Below are 17,412 nucleotides of genomic sequence, written 5' to 3'. Positions count from 1 at the left end.
AATTGGTAGGTGGCACAGTGCACTGTGGCAAGTAAGCAAGCTAGAAGACTGGCAGTCTGGCTGGGTATCCAGTTACGGAAGCAACACATTAACAAGAGAATTCTGAGTAAAACCAAAGTTACTTTCCCTAGTAACTAGTTACTCTGAAAGTAACGAGTAACTTGAAGTAACTGAGTTACTTTTTGAGAGAAGTAACTAGTAATGTAACTAAGTTACTATTTTAAAGTAACTTACCCAACACTGCAAATGACTAAAGTCATATTTACATGATGAATATAAATGCTCATGCTAATTAATATGCACTGTTCCTTTAAAAAAAAAAAAACAATAGTGAATGGGTCATTCACTCAGGAAATACACTGAAATTTGTGAGGAGGAGAGTTCGCCTGGCAAGATCAGTGCTCACAAGTCACACTGCAGTCAGTAGAAATAGAGACAATCTCATCAGTAGTACTGGGTTCAATGAAAACATTTCACATGGTGTTATATGGATGTGGACTTTTAGGAGTAACCAAAATAGTTTCTTTAAAGACACCTACTCCATTCATCTGAATTGTGAAACTGTTAGTTCAGCAAAAGTACCCGCAGTGGACAGGTTACTATTAAGAAAAGAACGTTTACCCACCTGGCTCCTTCAATATCTCCATTTTGGCAGTAGGCTGCGATGAGCCTCTGGTAGGTAACCTATGCATAAAATAAAACAAATTAAAACAGCTAGAATTAACAAAATGAAATACTCTCTTCATGTAGCTGATGGGACCAAGAACACAAATCTAACTATGCATTTCTTGACATTACAGCACTCTGCACTGCACTACTTACTCTGTTGGGCTGGATATTAGCCGCTTCCATCTTGGCCAGGAAGTCAGTGGGGGAGAATTTGAACTCATTCTGCAGGTAAACCTTCAGCAAAGCATTGTAGTGGCTCACATCATACTGTGCACCTAGCGAAGACAATGTGCAGCCAGGGTAATTAAACATATACAAAACACTCACTACACAACTAGGATTTTGTAGTGCACATCTCTTGTGTGTGCAAGATAAACAAACACTCTACTTAGCGCAGCCCCTTACCCAACTCCTTCAGTTTCTCCCACACACGGTGTGCCAGGTCAGTGCGTTCTTCCCGAGGCACCTCAGGCAGCAGGGACCCACAGCTACGGAGCAGCAACAGGGCCTGGTTACCACTGGGATAGCCTGCAGATTGCAGAGGTAGATGAGGAAGGAGAGAGAAAGCAAAACATTTCATTACTGTCTCTCAAAGAGTTCAAATGTCCGTTAGCAGGCATCCGTTATTAAAGGTCCCTCTGTGGTTGCTCATCCTCTTGCCTACCTGCCCTGCAGATATCATGGAAGATGCGCAGAAGCAGGGTCTTGGTAATACGACCGGTCCTCCTCACAGAACTGTCCAGCCTGGTCAGGGCCCAGTCAAACTGCTGCGCTTGCTTGGAGCGCACTGCAATGCTGGCTTCATCCTTTAGCTCGGTGGCCACAGAAAAACTACGCACACACCCCGCTGCATATGACCACACGCGACTGTGAAGATACAGGCCACAGGTATAAATGCAACAGCAGAAAAATAACTAACTCAGTTCTGCTGTGGATGCATATCAGAGAAAAGAAATATTTAATTTCAGAAAGTCTGCCCCACCATCACAGTATGTGTTTACTGCACAACAACAGGCATGTTGTCAAAGACAGTTACACAGCTGTACACAGTGAAAGCCAGACCTGTGACCTTGAAGTGAAGAAAAAGTCCCTCCAAATAGCTCCACGGCTGCTAGTAGCCATCACTTCTATATCAGCTGGGGCCAGTTTTTCTTTCGTGCTCATTAATAATACTATAAATGTTCATTTAGGCTGCAATTTACCCGCATCATCGTGGCTGCTGTGTAACAGTGCACACTGGTCTCCAGTGATAGGCCCAAAAGTCAGCGTGTGTACAGCTGGGAGCAAATTGATGGCAGGAACTGGTTGCTAACAGTTACAGCTTCATTACGAACTAGATTATAGTAACCGGCTTGATTACAGATTAAACAGACAGTGAGTTTACCCTGGTTACACAACAACTCATCATCACCTTGCATAACCTGGTAGCCATGTTTAACCAACGAGAACTGAGCTGTTACCTACGTGATCTATAACGTATCCTAACATGATAACAAACCACATTCAATGCAGCAGGTCATATCTGTCAACACTTGCGTGTGCCTTTGGGTGTCATTGAGCCTCAATGACATCTCTGCTGCTGCATGCTCACGCGTGAATCACAGATGCCTGGTACCTGGACGCGTTTTCAGTAACAGGTCCGATCTGTCGGGCACAAACTCCGGTCCTTCTGCCGCAGAGAGCCCCGCTGTACAGCCGACCAAGCGTCGGTCCGTTTCTTTTGGTGCATGTGATCTGAAGCACACCCGAAGGCGAAAACTTGAGTAACCGGGATGATCTCAAGAGCGCAGCCATGTTTTCTGTCGCAGCGTGGAAGAACATCCGCACCACGTGACTTGCCAAAAGTCCTCGCGAGAGCGGCGCTAGGCGTACGGTGAAAAGAAACGTTCTTTGGGACATGGCTAAAGGCTGGAAAATACATGTATAATAGCATCTCTAACCTTTACATATTGTTTATATTCTTTGCCTTGACAGTATGGTTCAGGTCAGTGTTTTATTTTATGGTTTTTATCATACTCGTTTAGGGAGGAAAAAAATCTACTTTCGCACTGTACGAGGGATGTCAAACTCTACAAACTACATCTTAAGTGGGTGAAATTTCTCGTAATGTCGCTGTAAAGTTTAACTACACATTTAATACCTGAGCTTTCTTAATATTAAAAAAAATTAAAATGTATGTCTCAGACATTAAGTGTGATTAAGAAAATGCAGCTGTTGTAGATTAAAGGGCTTAAGCTTTACGAAATTAAATTAAGAGAAAAATGTCTGGTTGGTCCTTGCCCTGACTATCCTGTAATTATACAACAGAAAATTTCTGTTAGTTTGAAGAAAGTTTCCGATTTTTCTTCACTTTGGATGCACTTTATAAAACTAAAATAACAGGAAGTTCTCTGTCATTTAACTATTACTTAATTACTTTGTTATAGTATGAACGGCCCTGGCGGAGAGCTCTATCAGTATAAAAAGCTGATAAAAGAAAGATGTCGAAAATTTATGCCCTCTAACATTTTCCAAAGCTCTTTTGGGCCGGATTGGAGTCTTAGCCCGGCCAATTCTGCCCCCCTGGCCTTATGTTTGAGACTCCTGCACTATATAATTTCCTATTTGACGTAAGATATGAAAACATAACAGCCATAACGAAAACTCTAGAACTGTTTGGATTCATTTATAACCATGAAAACCTAAATAATAAATTAACACTTAGATAACAAAACGTATTGCGAACTAATCTGTGCATTCAGAACAATACTAAGAAAACTTGCATGTGTGGGATTTGGATGTGTTTCCCACACTCACTGCATAACAGCTCAAGCTCCCTTGCAGTCTTATGTCAGTTCTTTTGAACTCTATCACCACTGTCCTTTGGAAAAACAAATACACACATGTACAGTTTCACCTCATCACTTATTAATTCAATAGTAAGGTTTTCAAGTACTATAACAGTTCTCCCAAAGCTAGTATGAAATTGTCTGTAATTCTATCCATCTATTCTCTTTCGCTTCTAAAAGTGTATCCCAGCTGCCATAGGGCGAGAGGTATGAGCTACAATTAACTGACAAAAAATGTCCAGATGAGGATAGTTTTACTGCTCTGAAATCTAAATTACTATTAAGACAGAGGATTATACATACAAAAATCGGATATTTTGTCAGTTACGGATAAATCATTCTAAATGTATTAAATGACCTCTGTCTCCAAAGGTCCTTTTAAAGTAATTCATAAGTTTCAGAAATTGTAGTTTCAAATTTAAGGTGGAAACTTGATCCTTTTGTTACATATCAAATTATATCTTATTTGTATATCACCTAATAACTGTTACAAAATAGTAACACTTAATGTGTTACTGCTGGAATTTCTGACTTTGCCCCTGGAGATGAATAAAGTATCCATCTACGTATGTATTGAAAACTCTTCTATTTCCAGTTTGACTAATATAAAATTCTTATGGCTTATACAGGAAATTTAAACAGATTTTAAATTATTTTTCTCCTCATTAAAATAAATTAATACAAGAAAGATAACCAAAGAAATTAGTGGAAAATATCAGCTTTTATTGCCAGTAGGAATTTGACTATATGAGAGAATATGATGCATTTTATTACAACATGAACTTTTGCATCAACACGTTAAACCAAATCTTCTTTAACTTAGTTCTTCAATCAGCTTATCGCTATCTTTTCTCTTCCCTTTCTGTAAATTCTCAACTTCAGTCTTGGCTTTCTGCATGCTGTTCCTTGCAATCTCTCTTTTTCTGTGTTCGCTCCACAGCTCAACTGCCAGTCTATGAATCTGATGTACATTGTCCAGCACCCAGGCTTGAAAGAATTCACACTTCTTGCTTGCCAGGAAGTACTTCCGTCTCTTTTCCACTTCCTCTCCATCTTTAGACAGGGCCATTTTGGCCCGGGAGAGCACAGAACGAAGTTGACTCAAGGCTGCCAGGGAGTATCCAGCAGCATCCTTTCTGTCTCTGCCAGTCATGATGTGAGCCACGGCCTCCATGGCCCTGGCAGGGGCAAGAAGGTCCTCCTTGTCAAGGTAACCTCCATCTAAAATGAGAGCTTCTCCACAGCCTAAGGCCTCTTGGAGAGAGGTGAACACCTTGCTTGAGTTCAGTGCCTCAGACAGAGCAAGAATCATGTCACAGAACTCAAACATCAGTGAATCGGTGTCACCGTTAAACAGGCACAGGGTAAAAGCATATCCAAAAAGTGCATTCACTAAACCATAGCAAACCAGAGGAGAAGGATTTGGACATAAGGAACTCAGCTTTGGAATTTTTGAAGAAATTAGGGGTACTGCTGAACTTCCTTTGCCTTTGCTCGTTTCCTTCCCGGTTCCTCCTTTCAAGCTTTTTGGCTTTGATTTGATTCGTTTCTGAACACCTTGTGAGGTTTTCACTCCATTATCAATGTCCTGCTTTTCCATAGTTGTCACAGTTTCTCTTTCCTGTCTGCTTACTTCTTCCTCAAGCACTTCCACCAGTGCTCTGCCTCCCTCCTCATGTTCCTCCCACCATGGCTTCCAAAGGGGAACCAGGCCACCAAGAGCTCCATCCTTCATGAGACTCACAAAACTCTCTTTCTCTTTGTTGTTGAGAAGTTCCCACAGCTCCTCTTCTGAAAGTTTGTCAATCTCCAGCCCTGAGAGCCGATCAGCCAAGTCCAGCTCTCCTTGTGCACTTTCAGCATCCTCATCAGTGTCTCCAGGAATCAGCGCACCTCCTCCAATCTCTTCAAGTTTTCCCAAAATATCCTCAATCTCTGTTGCATTCTCTTCTCCAGACTGCTGAAGCTCTGCTAACCTGGCCAGGAGCTCCACAGCCTGCACTTTCTCAGCTGCCTCTCCTTCCCTATCATCTGTGTCATCTGACACAACACCCGCCTCTTTTAACAAACTCTCCATCCCCCCTTGTGTCATTTCTGCCTTTTGTTTGAGTCCCACAAGAATCTCCTGCATTTTCTTTCTCCCTTCAGTCTCAGTTGTCCCCATTTCCTTCAGCTCCTGTAGAACAGACTCCTTGTAAAACTCTTCAGAGCATGCAGAGTGATCAGGGCTCTTGTAGCACTCCAGGCCACAATACTGCAGGTTACACCTGGGACAGGTGTAGCAAGGAGGTTTACTTTTACACAACATGCAAAGTCCACTTCTTCCAGAGACACCACCATCCTCTGGAGCATTATCATGGCTCCTGGCAGGTGTGAGAAGCTCATTTCCAGACGTAGCTCCTCTGTGCGGAAGCAGAATGCCATCTCTGGTCACTGTTTCGGACTCCTCATCCGTCCACTCCTCCTTTGGACCGATGTCTGTGAGAAGACTCCTCACGGACGGAGGCAGTCCCCGTCTAATTACTGGATTCATTAGAACTGAACCGACACGCGGTTTTGGAAGAAATCAGGAGAGAGCGTTATGGTGCAGGAGCAGTAACCTACAGATATGGAAAAGGCAGGTTAGTTTCGATTAACGACACTTGTTAAAGTGCTACGAACGGAAAATGCATATTTTGCGCAGCGTCCATCATTTATCAGCTTTAAAAATACTTTAAGCATCGCCAGAATGCTTTCATAACCTTATAGCCGTTTCTTTTTTAATGATAAATGCTCTACTTACTTCACAGCAATTCGCACTGGCATTTGTTTTCCCTCTCACGCTGCCACGACGCCTTTTGATGACGTAGAGCTACGCAGTGTTCAGCGCTGCGCTGACTTAAGACTGCAGTTTTTGTGATATTGCATAATAATAATTTGCATAATTACTGGATTGTTTTTATCAGTAAATCTACATTAATAGGATTACAGGGAGGAAAAACTGGGTAATCAATCCAGTTTTAGAAGAAAATCATGTATTAAAGTAGTTTGCATTAAGAAATTTTTTAAAAAGCAAAAATGTTCACATTTACTGAAACAAAAGATGTAGTGATGCAAATTAATTCAAAAATTCTTATCATTCAACATCTTGAAAAAACAGTATTCATCATACTTTAAAGACATCATAGTATCATATAATCCTACTACAACATTTCGCTCTGGGGCTGATGGCTTCTGGTTCCTAGAGCTTCTGAACGCAGAATGGGAGGCAGAGTCTTATTTTCCCATGGAACCAGCTCTGATTTTGGATTCTGGTGACAGACACCCACTCTGCTTATAAGATTAGGCTTAACACTTTACTTTTTGAAAATGCTTATAGTTAGGGCTCGGTCAGGTGATCCTGAACCATCTCTTACTTATGCTGGAATAGGTTTTCCTGCAATGGGACTTTGTGTGATGCAATGAGAATTTCTTCTCGACTCTGATCTTCCTGCTCCACATGTGTTCATACACCACCATGTATCGTTAGATTTTATCTTCTCTTTCCACCACGCCACTACGCTCCTGGCACATGGCTACCTGAGCCTGGACTGTGCAAGGTTTCCTTCTGTTTCTTCTTGTTAAAAGTATGTTTGTCCGTCCCACTGTTGCCATGTGCTGGCTCACAGCAAGTCTGATTGTTGGGGTTTTACTCTTATAGTGTCTTTACTTTACAATTTAAACCGACTTAAGGAGACTGATGTCATATCTGAAACTAACTGAATTTTCCTAATTAGGTGCAGGACACCCTGGGTAGCTTCAGGGGCATTTCCAGTCAGTCAGAGAGGCTAAAGGTGAATCAGAAGATTTTATCCCAAAATAAAAACCAAGCAAAAGCACTTGAAAATTGGTTGTAAGTTCAGCGATATCAATTTTCACAGACCTCCATAAAAGAAGACAGCAAATAAACTAAATGCTTGATGAGCGCCAGCATAACCCTAGGGCCTTCTTTTAGCGCTTCGCTTGGACAGGTTTCCAGTCTATCTAGGGCTAATGCAGAGAGAACCACATGCATTCATATACAGCCAATTCAGAATCACCAGTTAACCTAACATGCATGTCTTTGGACTGTGGATGCATTCACACAGAAACCCCCATCTGACCAAATTATAGTAGGATATGGTTCCTGCTCCTGCTATTAACAACACATTACTTATTTGGTTTACTTATATGGTTTAAAAATGTGATGACAAAATTAAAGTAAGATTTGATTTCTGTAAAAACAATATACTTTTATAACCAAAATGTATTTTTATGTAATGAAGGTAGACTAACAGGTTTTAATATCATATATCATTTAGCAAATATGCCGTTTATAGTGAAAACATAATGAGAATATTTATTTAACATTAATGCTGTAAATAATTACTTTGGTCTACACTATGAATTTTCAGTTAATCTTCATATTTTTAATCTCAGATTAAGCAGATAAAGCAGGATTATTTTAAACTATGCCTTCTATCAGCTCCTCATTTGATCCACTGTCTTAAATAAGTTGTTTTAGACGTTTAGATGTTCTTACTGGCTGCCTGTCCAAAACAGAAGTTTTAAACAGCGGGTGGGCGGAGCTTCAGCCATAAAGCTAGAGATGTGCGATTGAGATTACCATCATTTGCCACTCTTACTGACATCACAATGAGCCAAGTCAGTAAAAACTGACTAAAACATACTGTTGAAAATATCTGAAGCCTGAGCCTGCTTGTACATATGGACTACTGAGCTATTAGAACATTTTCCCAAAAACTCTTGTAGAAAATGGATTTATGGAAAATAGAAAAAATAGAGGAAAGCATACAGGTACTCTGGCATCTTTCCAATACATGCTGGTTAACTGGTGATTCTAAATTGTCCACAGGTTGTCTGGGGCCCTATTTGTAAGCACTGGGTGGCTTTTTCAGAGCCCCATTTCAAAAAAGGCTATTTTTTTTGTGTAATCATGATTGTAAATGGCCTGTATTAAATGGCCTGTATTTGTATAACGCTTTACTAGTCCCTAAGGACCCCAAAGCGCTTTACACAACCAGTCATCCACCCATTCACACACACATTCACATTCACTGCATTTTAATTGATTTGTAAATTGATTTGCATAGATGCGGATGTGAGCTAATGAATGAGTCAGTTAAAAATGACAAGTGAATTAAAAATGTAAATAATTGCCTCCCTTTAAACATTGGAAATTAAATGTCCTAATATTTTAATAGGATGTCTCCTTTTTAAACCTGACTTTTTGTGTGTGTGGCATGCATGTCTGAGTTTGTTGTGTGTGTCTTCCTGACTGCACTGTGTGTCTACATCTCCCGTAGGGCTGTTTGCTATGAGGTGATTGTCTCCTGTAGGGGGGTCAAGCATGGTAAAGGTCATGCAGGTGGGGAGTTGTCAGATGGCTGTCCACCCCTCACTGGGCCAAGGGGCTCTCGTGCCGCCTGTCAAAGCCTGTGGCGAAGCAGGGAGAAGAAAGGGTGTCTGGAGACGACGTGTGCCATGCTGTCTTGGCCCCGCCCCTGGCTGCCGTGCCAGCAGTTCTAGGTAGGCAGCTGCCTCCTCTTATCTCGCTTTTGCTTCTGTCTTATTCCCTGTGACATGTGTAGTACCCCAACACAAAAGCTCCATGACTTACTCACTGACTACTACACTGATGACAAGAAGTAATGCAGATTCTTATCCATGTTAGGGAGGCTTTCAGACCAGGCCCATTTTCATTCTGAGACTCCTTTAAAAAAAACAACAACTTTATTTTCCATTTATTAGTACAGATATAGAAAAGACATAAATAGTGTTTATGATGGTTCTATGGTTAGGGTCATAACCACAGGACTTCCCAGCGAAATGTTGTGTATTGCCTAGACTTATGGCTCCTGGCATAGATACAATCTTATAATTCTCAAATGATAATAATACTACCTAAAATACCCCCATTATTCATTACACATGTGCCATTTATGTGCCAACAAGGTGGAAGATTTTCTATACCGATTTAAATTGAACGCAGGAGAAAGTATATTTTAACAGAAGCATTATAAGAGGAGAAAGGACTTTGAATTAAGTAGATCAGCATCCCATGGCACTAGCTAATATTATGTGGGTCAAATATGGACTAAATACCACAACATGCCTGACATTGGGGCAATATAATGTTAACTTATTGCTGAAATGAGGTAGCCAGAGTCATCTTGAGTCAAAGACAACTGTAAATACAGTCCGTGGTATCTATCCTCTTATACCATGGTCTACAGACTGCAGGAAACTCTGAATTGTCCTCATAAAGATAGATGTATACACACACACACACACACACACACACACACACACACACACACACACACACACACACACAACCCAGAACAACAACAACAAAAACAAACAAACTACAGATTATTTGCACCAGCTGATAGGTGACAGGAGCAGCCTCTGGCCTTTGGCATGTCCAGCCTGGAATGTCCTGAAGCTGTAAGTAATGCTACACGCAGCAGGGTGTGTGTGTGTGTGTGTGTGTGTGTGTGTGTGTGTGTGTGTGTGGTGTGTGTGTGTTTGGAGCAAACGAGAGTAGACGTATGTTGATGTGGACTGTTCTGTCACCTGTCAGCTCAACAGGATCTGGCGTTATAGAACACCCAAAAGCAAGGCTGTGTAATGGTGAGTGTATTAAGGGTGGAGGGTCCTGCCTCTGTTAAATATCCGGCTTCCATTTGAGGAGCCAGAAGCCAGTGTTTCATTCTGACTGACAGAGATTCTCACACTTTTACTTCCTCTTTAAATCCCATTAAGTGTAATGCGTGGAACAATATTCTCAGGAACATGATGAAATTATTTTTGACCTAATATAAAATAGCAAAAATATCACTGGGGGTATTAAATAGTAAGAGAGAAGAATGAGAATGACTCCTTGTAAAACATTAAATAATATAAAAAATATCTTTTGCAGAAGTGTCTAAACTGGGATTACAGCAGCACATTAAGTTTTTGGAGAAAAACAAATGAAACAAAATTAATAAAGAGAATCAACATAGATACAATAACAGTATATCAGTCAATACCCAGTTACAAAGATATTAAAAACATGCTAAACCGATATACATTTTATGGATCGTTTAAGAAGTGCTAACATGTTTTTAAAGTTGTATGTTGGACTGTAATAACAGTGGGCACCATTCCTTCTGTTTTTGAGTTGTTCCCATCGTCATTGAGAAACTTGTACAACTATGATTGTATGAATGTGGTTTGAAAGTCTGTGTGTGTGTGTATGTGCGTGTGTGTGTGTGTGTGTGTGTGCATCAGTGTATGTCGCTGTGTTGGAACTGAAAGCTGACATAGCAACACCGTTTCCCCCCTCACCCTTTCATCTTTCCTCCACAAACCTTTTTTCATGAATGAGCTCCTGCTTCCACACCATGAGAGCATCAATGTACTCCTTCAATAATTCATCTCTGGGATCTATTATTTACATATCACTTTTACTTCATCACAAAAAGGCATCAATGCTCACCCACACACCTTTCCTCTCCCTTTCTCCCTTCCTTTGCCAGGTCACTCAATCCACATAAACAAATCCCTGTATCCCTGTTTCCTGGGCAGCTCCTCAGTCTGCCTCAGCTAGTGGACTCTACCTATGAGCATGTGCTTGTCTGTGTGTGTGTGTGTGTGTGTGTGTGTGTGTGTGTGTGTGTGTGTGTGTGTGTGTGTTTGTGCAGTGCAGCGTGTGATGTGCTAAAACACAGGTAGATGGGGCGGTAGCCTCTCAGTGACCTAAAGCGGCTGCTGACAGCAGTGACAGCAGAAACAAGCATGGAGAAGCAAAAAGAAACCTCACACCACTCTAGAAGTCAACTTTCCATGTGTCGCTGCACCTCTCAAAGCACGCAGGAAATAAAGGGTACAGTGTATCACGGTAGCCTACACCAGTAATTTCATGTACTATCCCCTTTGTTTACACCAGCGATTTTATGTACTGTAATTTTGCAGGCTTCAGAGTTTATACTTTTTCTGGTGGTTACTCAGTCAGTCATTCACTGGTTGTCTCTCTTTTTTCAGCATCATTTTTTTTACAATCTTCCACTCTAGATCTGTTTCTGTGTGTTTAAAAATGTATTTTTGTTACTGTCTAAAAGGTATAGATCTGAAATTGCTGAAATTTCTATGAATTCATTTCATTGCTGCAGAAACAGCAACCCCCCTCAACCGACTATTGATGTTTGTAAGTTTTAAAAGTTTTCATTTTGTTTGTCCTGTTAAGCTACAGGGCAGCATGCTGGTGTAGCAATTAGTATTGAGCCCTCATAGCAAGGTTCTGGCTTTGAATCCAGTTTGTGGCCTTTCTGTGCCCCTCTGTGGGTTCTCTGTCTGAGTGGCTCCAGCAATACAAAGATATGCACATGAGGTTAATTGGTGATTCTAAAATGGCCAAAGGTGTCTGTCCATCTGTGGAAAGACAACAGGTCCAAGGTGTCCCTCTCATTCAATGTCAGCTGGCATAAGCTCCATCCCCCTGTGTGATCCTGAACTGGATAAGTAGAACAAAATTGAGGGCTGGCTGAATGGATGGATGATGAGCTAGAAGCTCTTCAATAATCCAAACTCTGTCCTTCACATTATTATGCTGTTTGCCTTTATATGCATTTCTAGATGTTTCTGGAAGCCTTTATCATCACAACAAGGTTTAAAGGCAAAAATCAAAATGCATTTAATTAATTTCATTTCAAAGTTTTTAAGGTAACAAAATAAATAGAAGATAATAGAAATGCGAGAAATACATTTAATGTTTATTTATTTTCTTTAAGCATATCCTTATTTTGCACACAAACAGATGTATACAAAACACACCCAAACCATGTGAAGGCAGAAAGCTACATTTATCAAAATGCACCCCAGTCAAACCGACACTCAAATCTTTATTTGTGGTTTATTGTATCATGAATGGCTACGTCTCAGTCTCCAATCCCTCCAGTCCACTGCCAATGTGCCTCTGGGCAAGATATTGAACCCCAGATTGCTCCTGATGCATACATCGGTGTGTGTTAGTTAAAAAGAGTGCTATTAGGATAGCCACTGTATTTTTAGTTGACAGACCAACAAGATAACAGATTTGATTTATTGGTAAGAATCTGATACAAAAGCTGAAAGAAAAACTTATAATTATTATAATTAAATAACGTATGGTAGTATTGCATGTGGGGGATGTCATGAAAAAAATTCCAAACTTGAACTGAGGAAACATTTTTTATCTTCAAACTCACAGTAAATAAAAAAGGAAAGAAAAAATGCAATATAACATACTGTATTTACTCATCTCTACACTGCACTTTACTCTGGGTTAAATTTGAGGGATGTTTTTATAGATATGGCACACAAAAAAGAAGAAGTGCTGGGAAGGTTTTCAGACTTGCCTGTAGATTTTTCACAACAGCAGGTTGTGTAACAAGTAAAAAGCCTTAGGGAAAAGCGCTTGAGACATGCCTATCCTCTTTAGAGGAGAGATAGACATGACAAAAACAAGTGGACATTCAAAGCCCTTAACAAGCAGTGGTTAGTCATTACAAGCTCAAGTTGCACAGGGACAGAACTTTATTTCAGATGTTAAAGGAGATCCCAGAAATTTAAAAAAGTCAGGCTGAATTACTCGGAATATTTTCCTTTTAATGGGTTAGTACAGATCATAATAACTCATCCAGTTTAAGCAGTATATCTGTATCTGTATATATATTTAATATATATCTGGAACACAGTACAAATAACACATGAAACTAAAACAAGATATCACTTTCCTGTGTTTCTGTTTCCTCTCTGTCTTCTTAAGCCATGAGAAATAAGCTTCCTACTTTTTTTCCCCTCTACTTGCCCTTGTCCCTCTCTCTTCTTCTCTATCACACCATTCCCGCAGGAGACTGACTGTGTATCGGTGTATCACCCGCATCCATCTCTCTAACCTCCAGCCCTGCCTTCCCTCATCCCCACGAGAGGGAGCAGCAGATCAAGAAAAGGGGAAAGATTCGTGGAAGGAGGGAGGGAGGGAGCGAAAGAGAAGTGTTTCTGTATCCCAAAGGATTGGTCTCTGTCTGTCTAAATCAGGAAGTGAGAATGTGACGGCAGGAGAGACAGAGCAGAGACATCCTTTCAGTGTGTGTGTGTGCACCTTGTTGAGCTGAGGTGTCATATATGTGAAGATCACAGCTTCACGCTGGTGGCAACCAGGGATGATGCTCTAAATCACTGAAATGCCAGAGACAACCGTTGTGATATGGGCCGTGTCTGTGTGTGTTTGTGCACGTGAATGTCTTTTGGGACGTTTGATGGAGATTAATACTACTTTTAGAGTCCAAAAGTGAAAATGTTATCTAGTATGTCACCTTGGGAAAAAAAAAGTGTGTGACATTGTCTGATATAGACACACACACTCACTTGCACAAGTGGTCTAGATCACCAGTTCTCAGCCTTTTGTGTCTAGTGTATTTGAAAAGCCTGAAAAGTGAACTGAAGCACCCCTTCACTGACCATCCATGAAACTCTCATGTTGAAAATGTGATCATTTTAATTGATTTTTTTTGTTATTTAACAACAATAATAATTTAAAGCACAAATAGTAGCCTCGATTTTTCAAGCATGCATCTATTCATTTTAATTCCCATGATATTTATTTTCATTACAACCATTTGTCCATGCTTTTTTATGTAAATGTAAACAAATAAACAAAACACTACTATGTTTTGTTTATGTTTTATTTTGGTTATCTATAAATATTCTCCCCATCTTACTAAGTTTGGTTGGGAATCACATTATTCATAATGCTCACTATCCCCAGCATATGCACCCACACACAAACACACCTAGCAACATAACATTCGCTGCCTTCCTTGGATGAATAATTAGATGGACACGGAGCTGTCTCTCTGTTTTCCCCTCACACATTAAGCCACATGAATGTAGGCCAACTCACTGTCGACTTCACTTGCCTCTCATCACAATCAAAACAACACATAGATGTTGTCTTCTCTTGTTCATCAACCTCTGTCTATCCCTTGTTACCTCTATCTATCTTTAACTTTCTTTTTCATGAGGTGTGAGTCACAAAGAATTGTCTTGCAGATCAGCAGCACAACTGTCCCCGAGAAGAGGCAACATACACAGACTCTCACACGCTGACGTTGATATAGTCATAGTCACATCATTATATCTGCATTAGCAGGGAAAGCCCTTCACGCTCCAACACCTACATGCCTTCAGTGCAGCGTCTCATGTGTGTTGTAACTGATTTACAGTGTCCCTGTTCTATCTTGACAGATCATGCTCAGGAAATATGTAGTACATGGCATATTATGTTTGTGTCATATACTTTATATATAGCATAGCTCTGACTTTTGAATACATTTCTTTAATTGAGACCAAGAAATAACCAGAAAAGTTGGTGTATTGAGATAAAAGGAATATATATAAGCGGCACGGAAAGCTGCTTTTATAGTTGCTATTTAAGCACGGTTATAAAGTTTGCTGAATAATGAAAGAAAAAAAAAAAAAACGCAACTAAAGACAAAAATGTCTTATTCAAATTCAAATGGGAATTTATACCCAGCACATCATTTTGACAAATTCCTACACCTTTATTTTTATCCTTTTTAGCATTTTATCTAAAAGACAATGAGAATTGTGGCGATTTGGACACAAAATGTAAATTATAACCATGGATAATAATGATATTCCACTATTTATGCCACATCTTACATACTGAGCTCCTTTTGATTGACTTAAAACCCCCATTTGATGGCAAATCTAGTTCTTTGTAACTAACAAAGTTATCATTAATGTAAAACTGGAATGAGTTCAACTGAGACACTGTCGTGTGCAAAAGCCACATTTTTGCATGCTCATGTTATAAATCTATCACTTTGAATAGCAAATAAGAGTAAAGTACAGACCAGACAAAAATCCTCTATCACTAAAAGGTATAATACACAAATACAGGCAAACATATGAAAAATGGGTTATGTGACTGGGCCATTACCTAAAGCAAGGTAAAGCAAGACAACAGATGAAATATTGAGAAGGGACAGGGGAGCACTTGGCATTTTGGGCACGCACATTATCACGCACTCGTACTGGGTTAGTGTTAGCTGGAAAAGGTTGTGCGTTAGGGTCTTTGACAGTGCTCTGACCCTGGCTGCGATGTTGACATTAGTGGACACATCACCTCTGCTTTGGGAAAAGGCCGACGGTGAGACCGCCCTCAAGCACAACACAAGGTTCTCTGTGTGAAGCACATGCTTATAGGCTTTGTGAAGGTAGAAGTATTAAATCAGTAACCTCTGCATCTCAAGTTAAAAAATAACTGTATAAAAGCAACTTTTCATATTCATCGTAGCTTTACAACACAATGACAAAGTCTGGATATTTTACTTTGCTTGAGCCTTTGTGTGACTTTACTTTCTCATCGCTGTCATGTGACATATCAAGTTTTTGTCTTTCACAGATTGCTGTGCCTATGCTGGAGGACTGCGTGAACAGCAGAAGAACAGCAAAATGCAAAGAAAGAAGCATGTAAATGAATAACGCAACGCTGATTCCAACAACACGTCTGTCATCGACAGTGGAGACGCGGGTTCTCTCAGCCGTGACATGGAATTGGTGAGCAGGAAAAGATGGAAAGATCAACAAGAAAAGCAAACTAATAGGTAATGTTTGCTTTCAGCTTTAACCCTAACAATCTGTCACTCTTGTCTGTGTTGTTGTTTCCTTAACCTCTGCGTCTTCTCCATATGTTTGTCTGAGCACATATGTATGAAAACCAGAGACGTCTCTGCTGTATGGTGTGGAATGTCAGGCTTGTCTCATCAGATTAGGGTGCAGTGAGGAGGATGGTGCCTACAATTGTACTCAAATGGAGGCACCTCAGCGATGCATACTACAATGCCACCACCCTTGATCTCCCCCACACCGCATGTCCTTGGCACTTTTTAGTTTAAGGGTCTTTGTTCCCCTAGGGTTAGGGGTTAGAACTGCCTCTAAGAAAACTGGCCTGGGGCAACCTTGTACAAATGAGTTTGCTTTGAAGTCGATGATGATGTGGCATTTTACTATATAGTAAAATCTATCCCTATGTAGCTTTTTGCTTTGTTGCAGTTTGTGCTTCAGCTCAGTTTACAGTCCGCTCCCTCCAGCCTCAGCATAAATAGCCAATTTGGCAAAAAACTTTATATAATTTATCTGTAAAACTGTTTTTCTCTCATTCCCTCATTACTCGTGTTTTCCTTCCACTTTTCTAATTTCCTGCATCTTCTAGCTTCACTTAGATTTTCTCTTGACCCCTGGCATCCATCCATCTATCCACCAGCCCTTTGGTGTCTTGTCCATCCCTGTATTTGTCTCCTGTCTAGCCTCGAGTCACACTAAACACAACCTCCATATTATCCTCAACCAATCACCTCTCTATCCTTGGGCCTGACGGTTGCAGGTAGATGTAGCAGGTCTGTCACAAGGTGGCAAATCTGTCATTTGCTGTGTTGTGCACGTGTGTGTTTCTATGTGTTTCAGTGCGGGTGGGTGGGCAGATGAGCGTGTGTATGTTAAGAGGGGCATGAAGACAGCTGTCATGCTGTCTCAGGATCATATGCTGGCTGTCAGAGATGCTGTAAAGAAACTGACATCCAAACCATGCAACACACATACACCGCACATGAACACACAGAGAGAATTTGGACATTTAAAGCTATTTGGGGATTTTTAGAAATACAAATAAATATTTTAAAATGTACATTTTTCAGTGAAAACAGTGACAGTGAAGTATCCTTGCGCCTTAGGGAGGCTGAGCTCTGCTCTGAAACATCTGTTGACAGAGAGAAACATTCCCTATCACTAAAATATTTTGATTCATTATTTCTGTTCATCAAACAAAGCAGTAAAAAGTGTTCAT

General features: G+C 40.4%; 2 protein-coding genes and 1 long non-coding RNA gene across 3 annotated transcripts in view; 1 reads left to right on the top strand and 2 right to left on the bottom strand.

Moving 5' to 3' along the window:
- The window catches only part of lrpprc (leucine-rich pentatricopeptide repeat containing), a 60,565-nt gene extending 58,062 nt beyond the window's left edge, over positions 1–2,503 (bottom strand). Inside the window, exons 1-5 of the mRNA XM_005930561.3 lie at positions 2,285–2,503; positions 1,334–1,536; positions 1,075–1,197; positions 823–944; positions 626–684 (exon numbers count right to left, since the gene is read on the bottom strand). Coding sequence (XP_005930623.2) covers positions 626–684; positions 823–944; positions 1,075–1,197; positions 1,334–1,536; positions 2,285–2,490 — 713 coding nt within the window. The 5' untranslated portion in view covers positions 2,491–2,503. The remainder of the gene's footprint in view (positions 1–625; positions 685–822; positions 945–1,074; positions 1,198–1,333; positions 1,537–2,284) is intronic.
- A 27-nt stretch (positions 2,504–2,530) lies between these two features.
- Positions 2,531–15,584, top strand: LOC102304894. Its single transcript, XR_006054347.1, has 3 exons — positions 2,531–2,653; positions 8,822–9,044; positions 13,393–15,584. It is a non-coding gene; the product is annotated as an uncharacterized LOC102304894 (long non-coding RNA).
- Positions 4,200–6,343, bottom strand: znhit2 (zinc finger, HIT-type containing 2). The gene is made up of 2 exons (XM_005930560.2): positions 6,280–6,343; positions 4,200–6,097 (listed from the first exon to the last, which is right to left on the bottom strand). Exon 2 carries the CDS (start codon positions 6,028–6,030, stop codon positions 4,312–4,314), a length of 1,719 nt encoding a protein of 572 aa, XP_005930622.1. The 5' UTR covers positions 6,031–6,097; positions 6,280–6,343; the 3' UTR covers positions 4,200–4,311.
- Positions 15,585–17,412: the final 1,828 nt, after the last annotated feature.

This window comes from Haplochromis burtoni, unplaced genomic scaffold, assembly GCF_018398535.1.
Source record: "Haplochromis burtoni strain Fernald_Lab_line unplaced genomic scaffold, NCSU_Asbu1 Contig_46, whole genome shotgun sequence".
Taxonomy (NCBI): Eukaryota; Metazoa; Chordata; class Actinopteri; order Cichliformes; family Cichlidae; genus Haplochromis; species Haplochromis burtoni.
Note: the sequence above shows the minus strand (reverse complement) of the source record. Positions and strands in the feature narration are given on the sequence as shown.

What these genes read in the sequence shown, in the direction of transcription:
- znhit2 (XM_005930560.2), bottom strand. Translation starts at nt 6,030, where the DNA reads ATGAATCCAGTAATTAGACGGGGACTGCCTCCGTCCGTGAGGAGTCTT.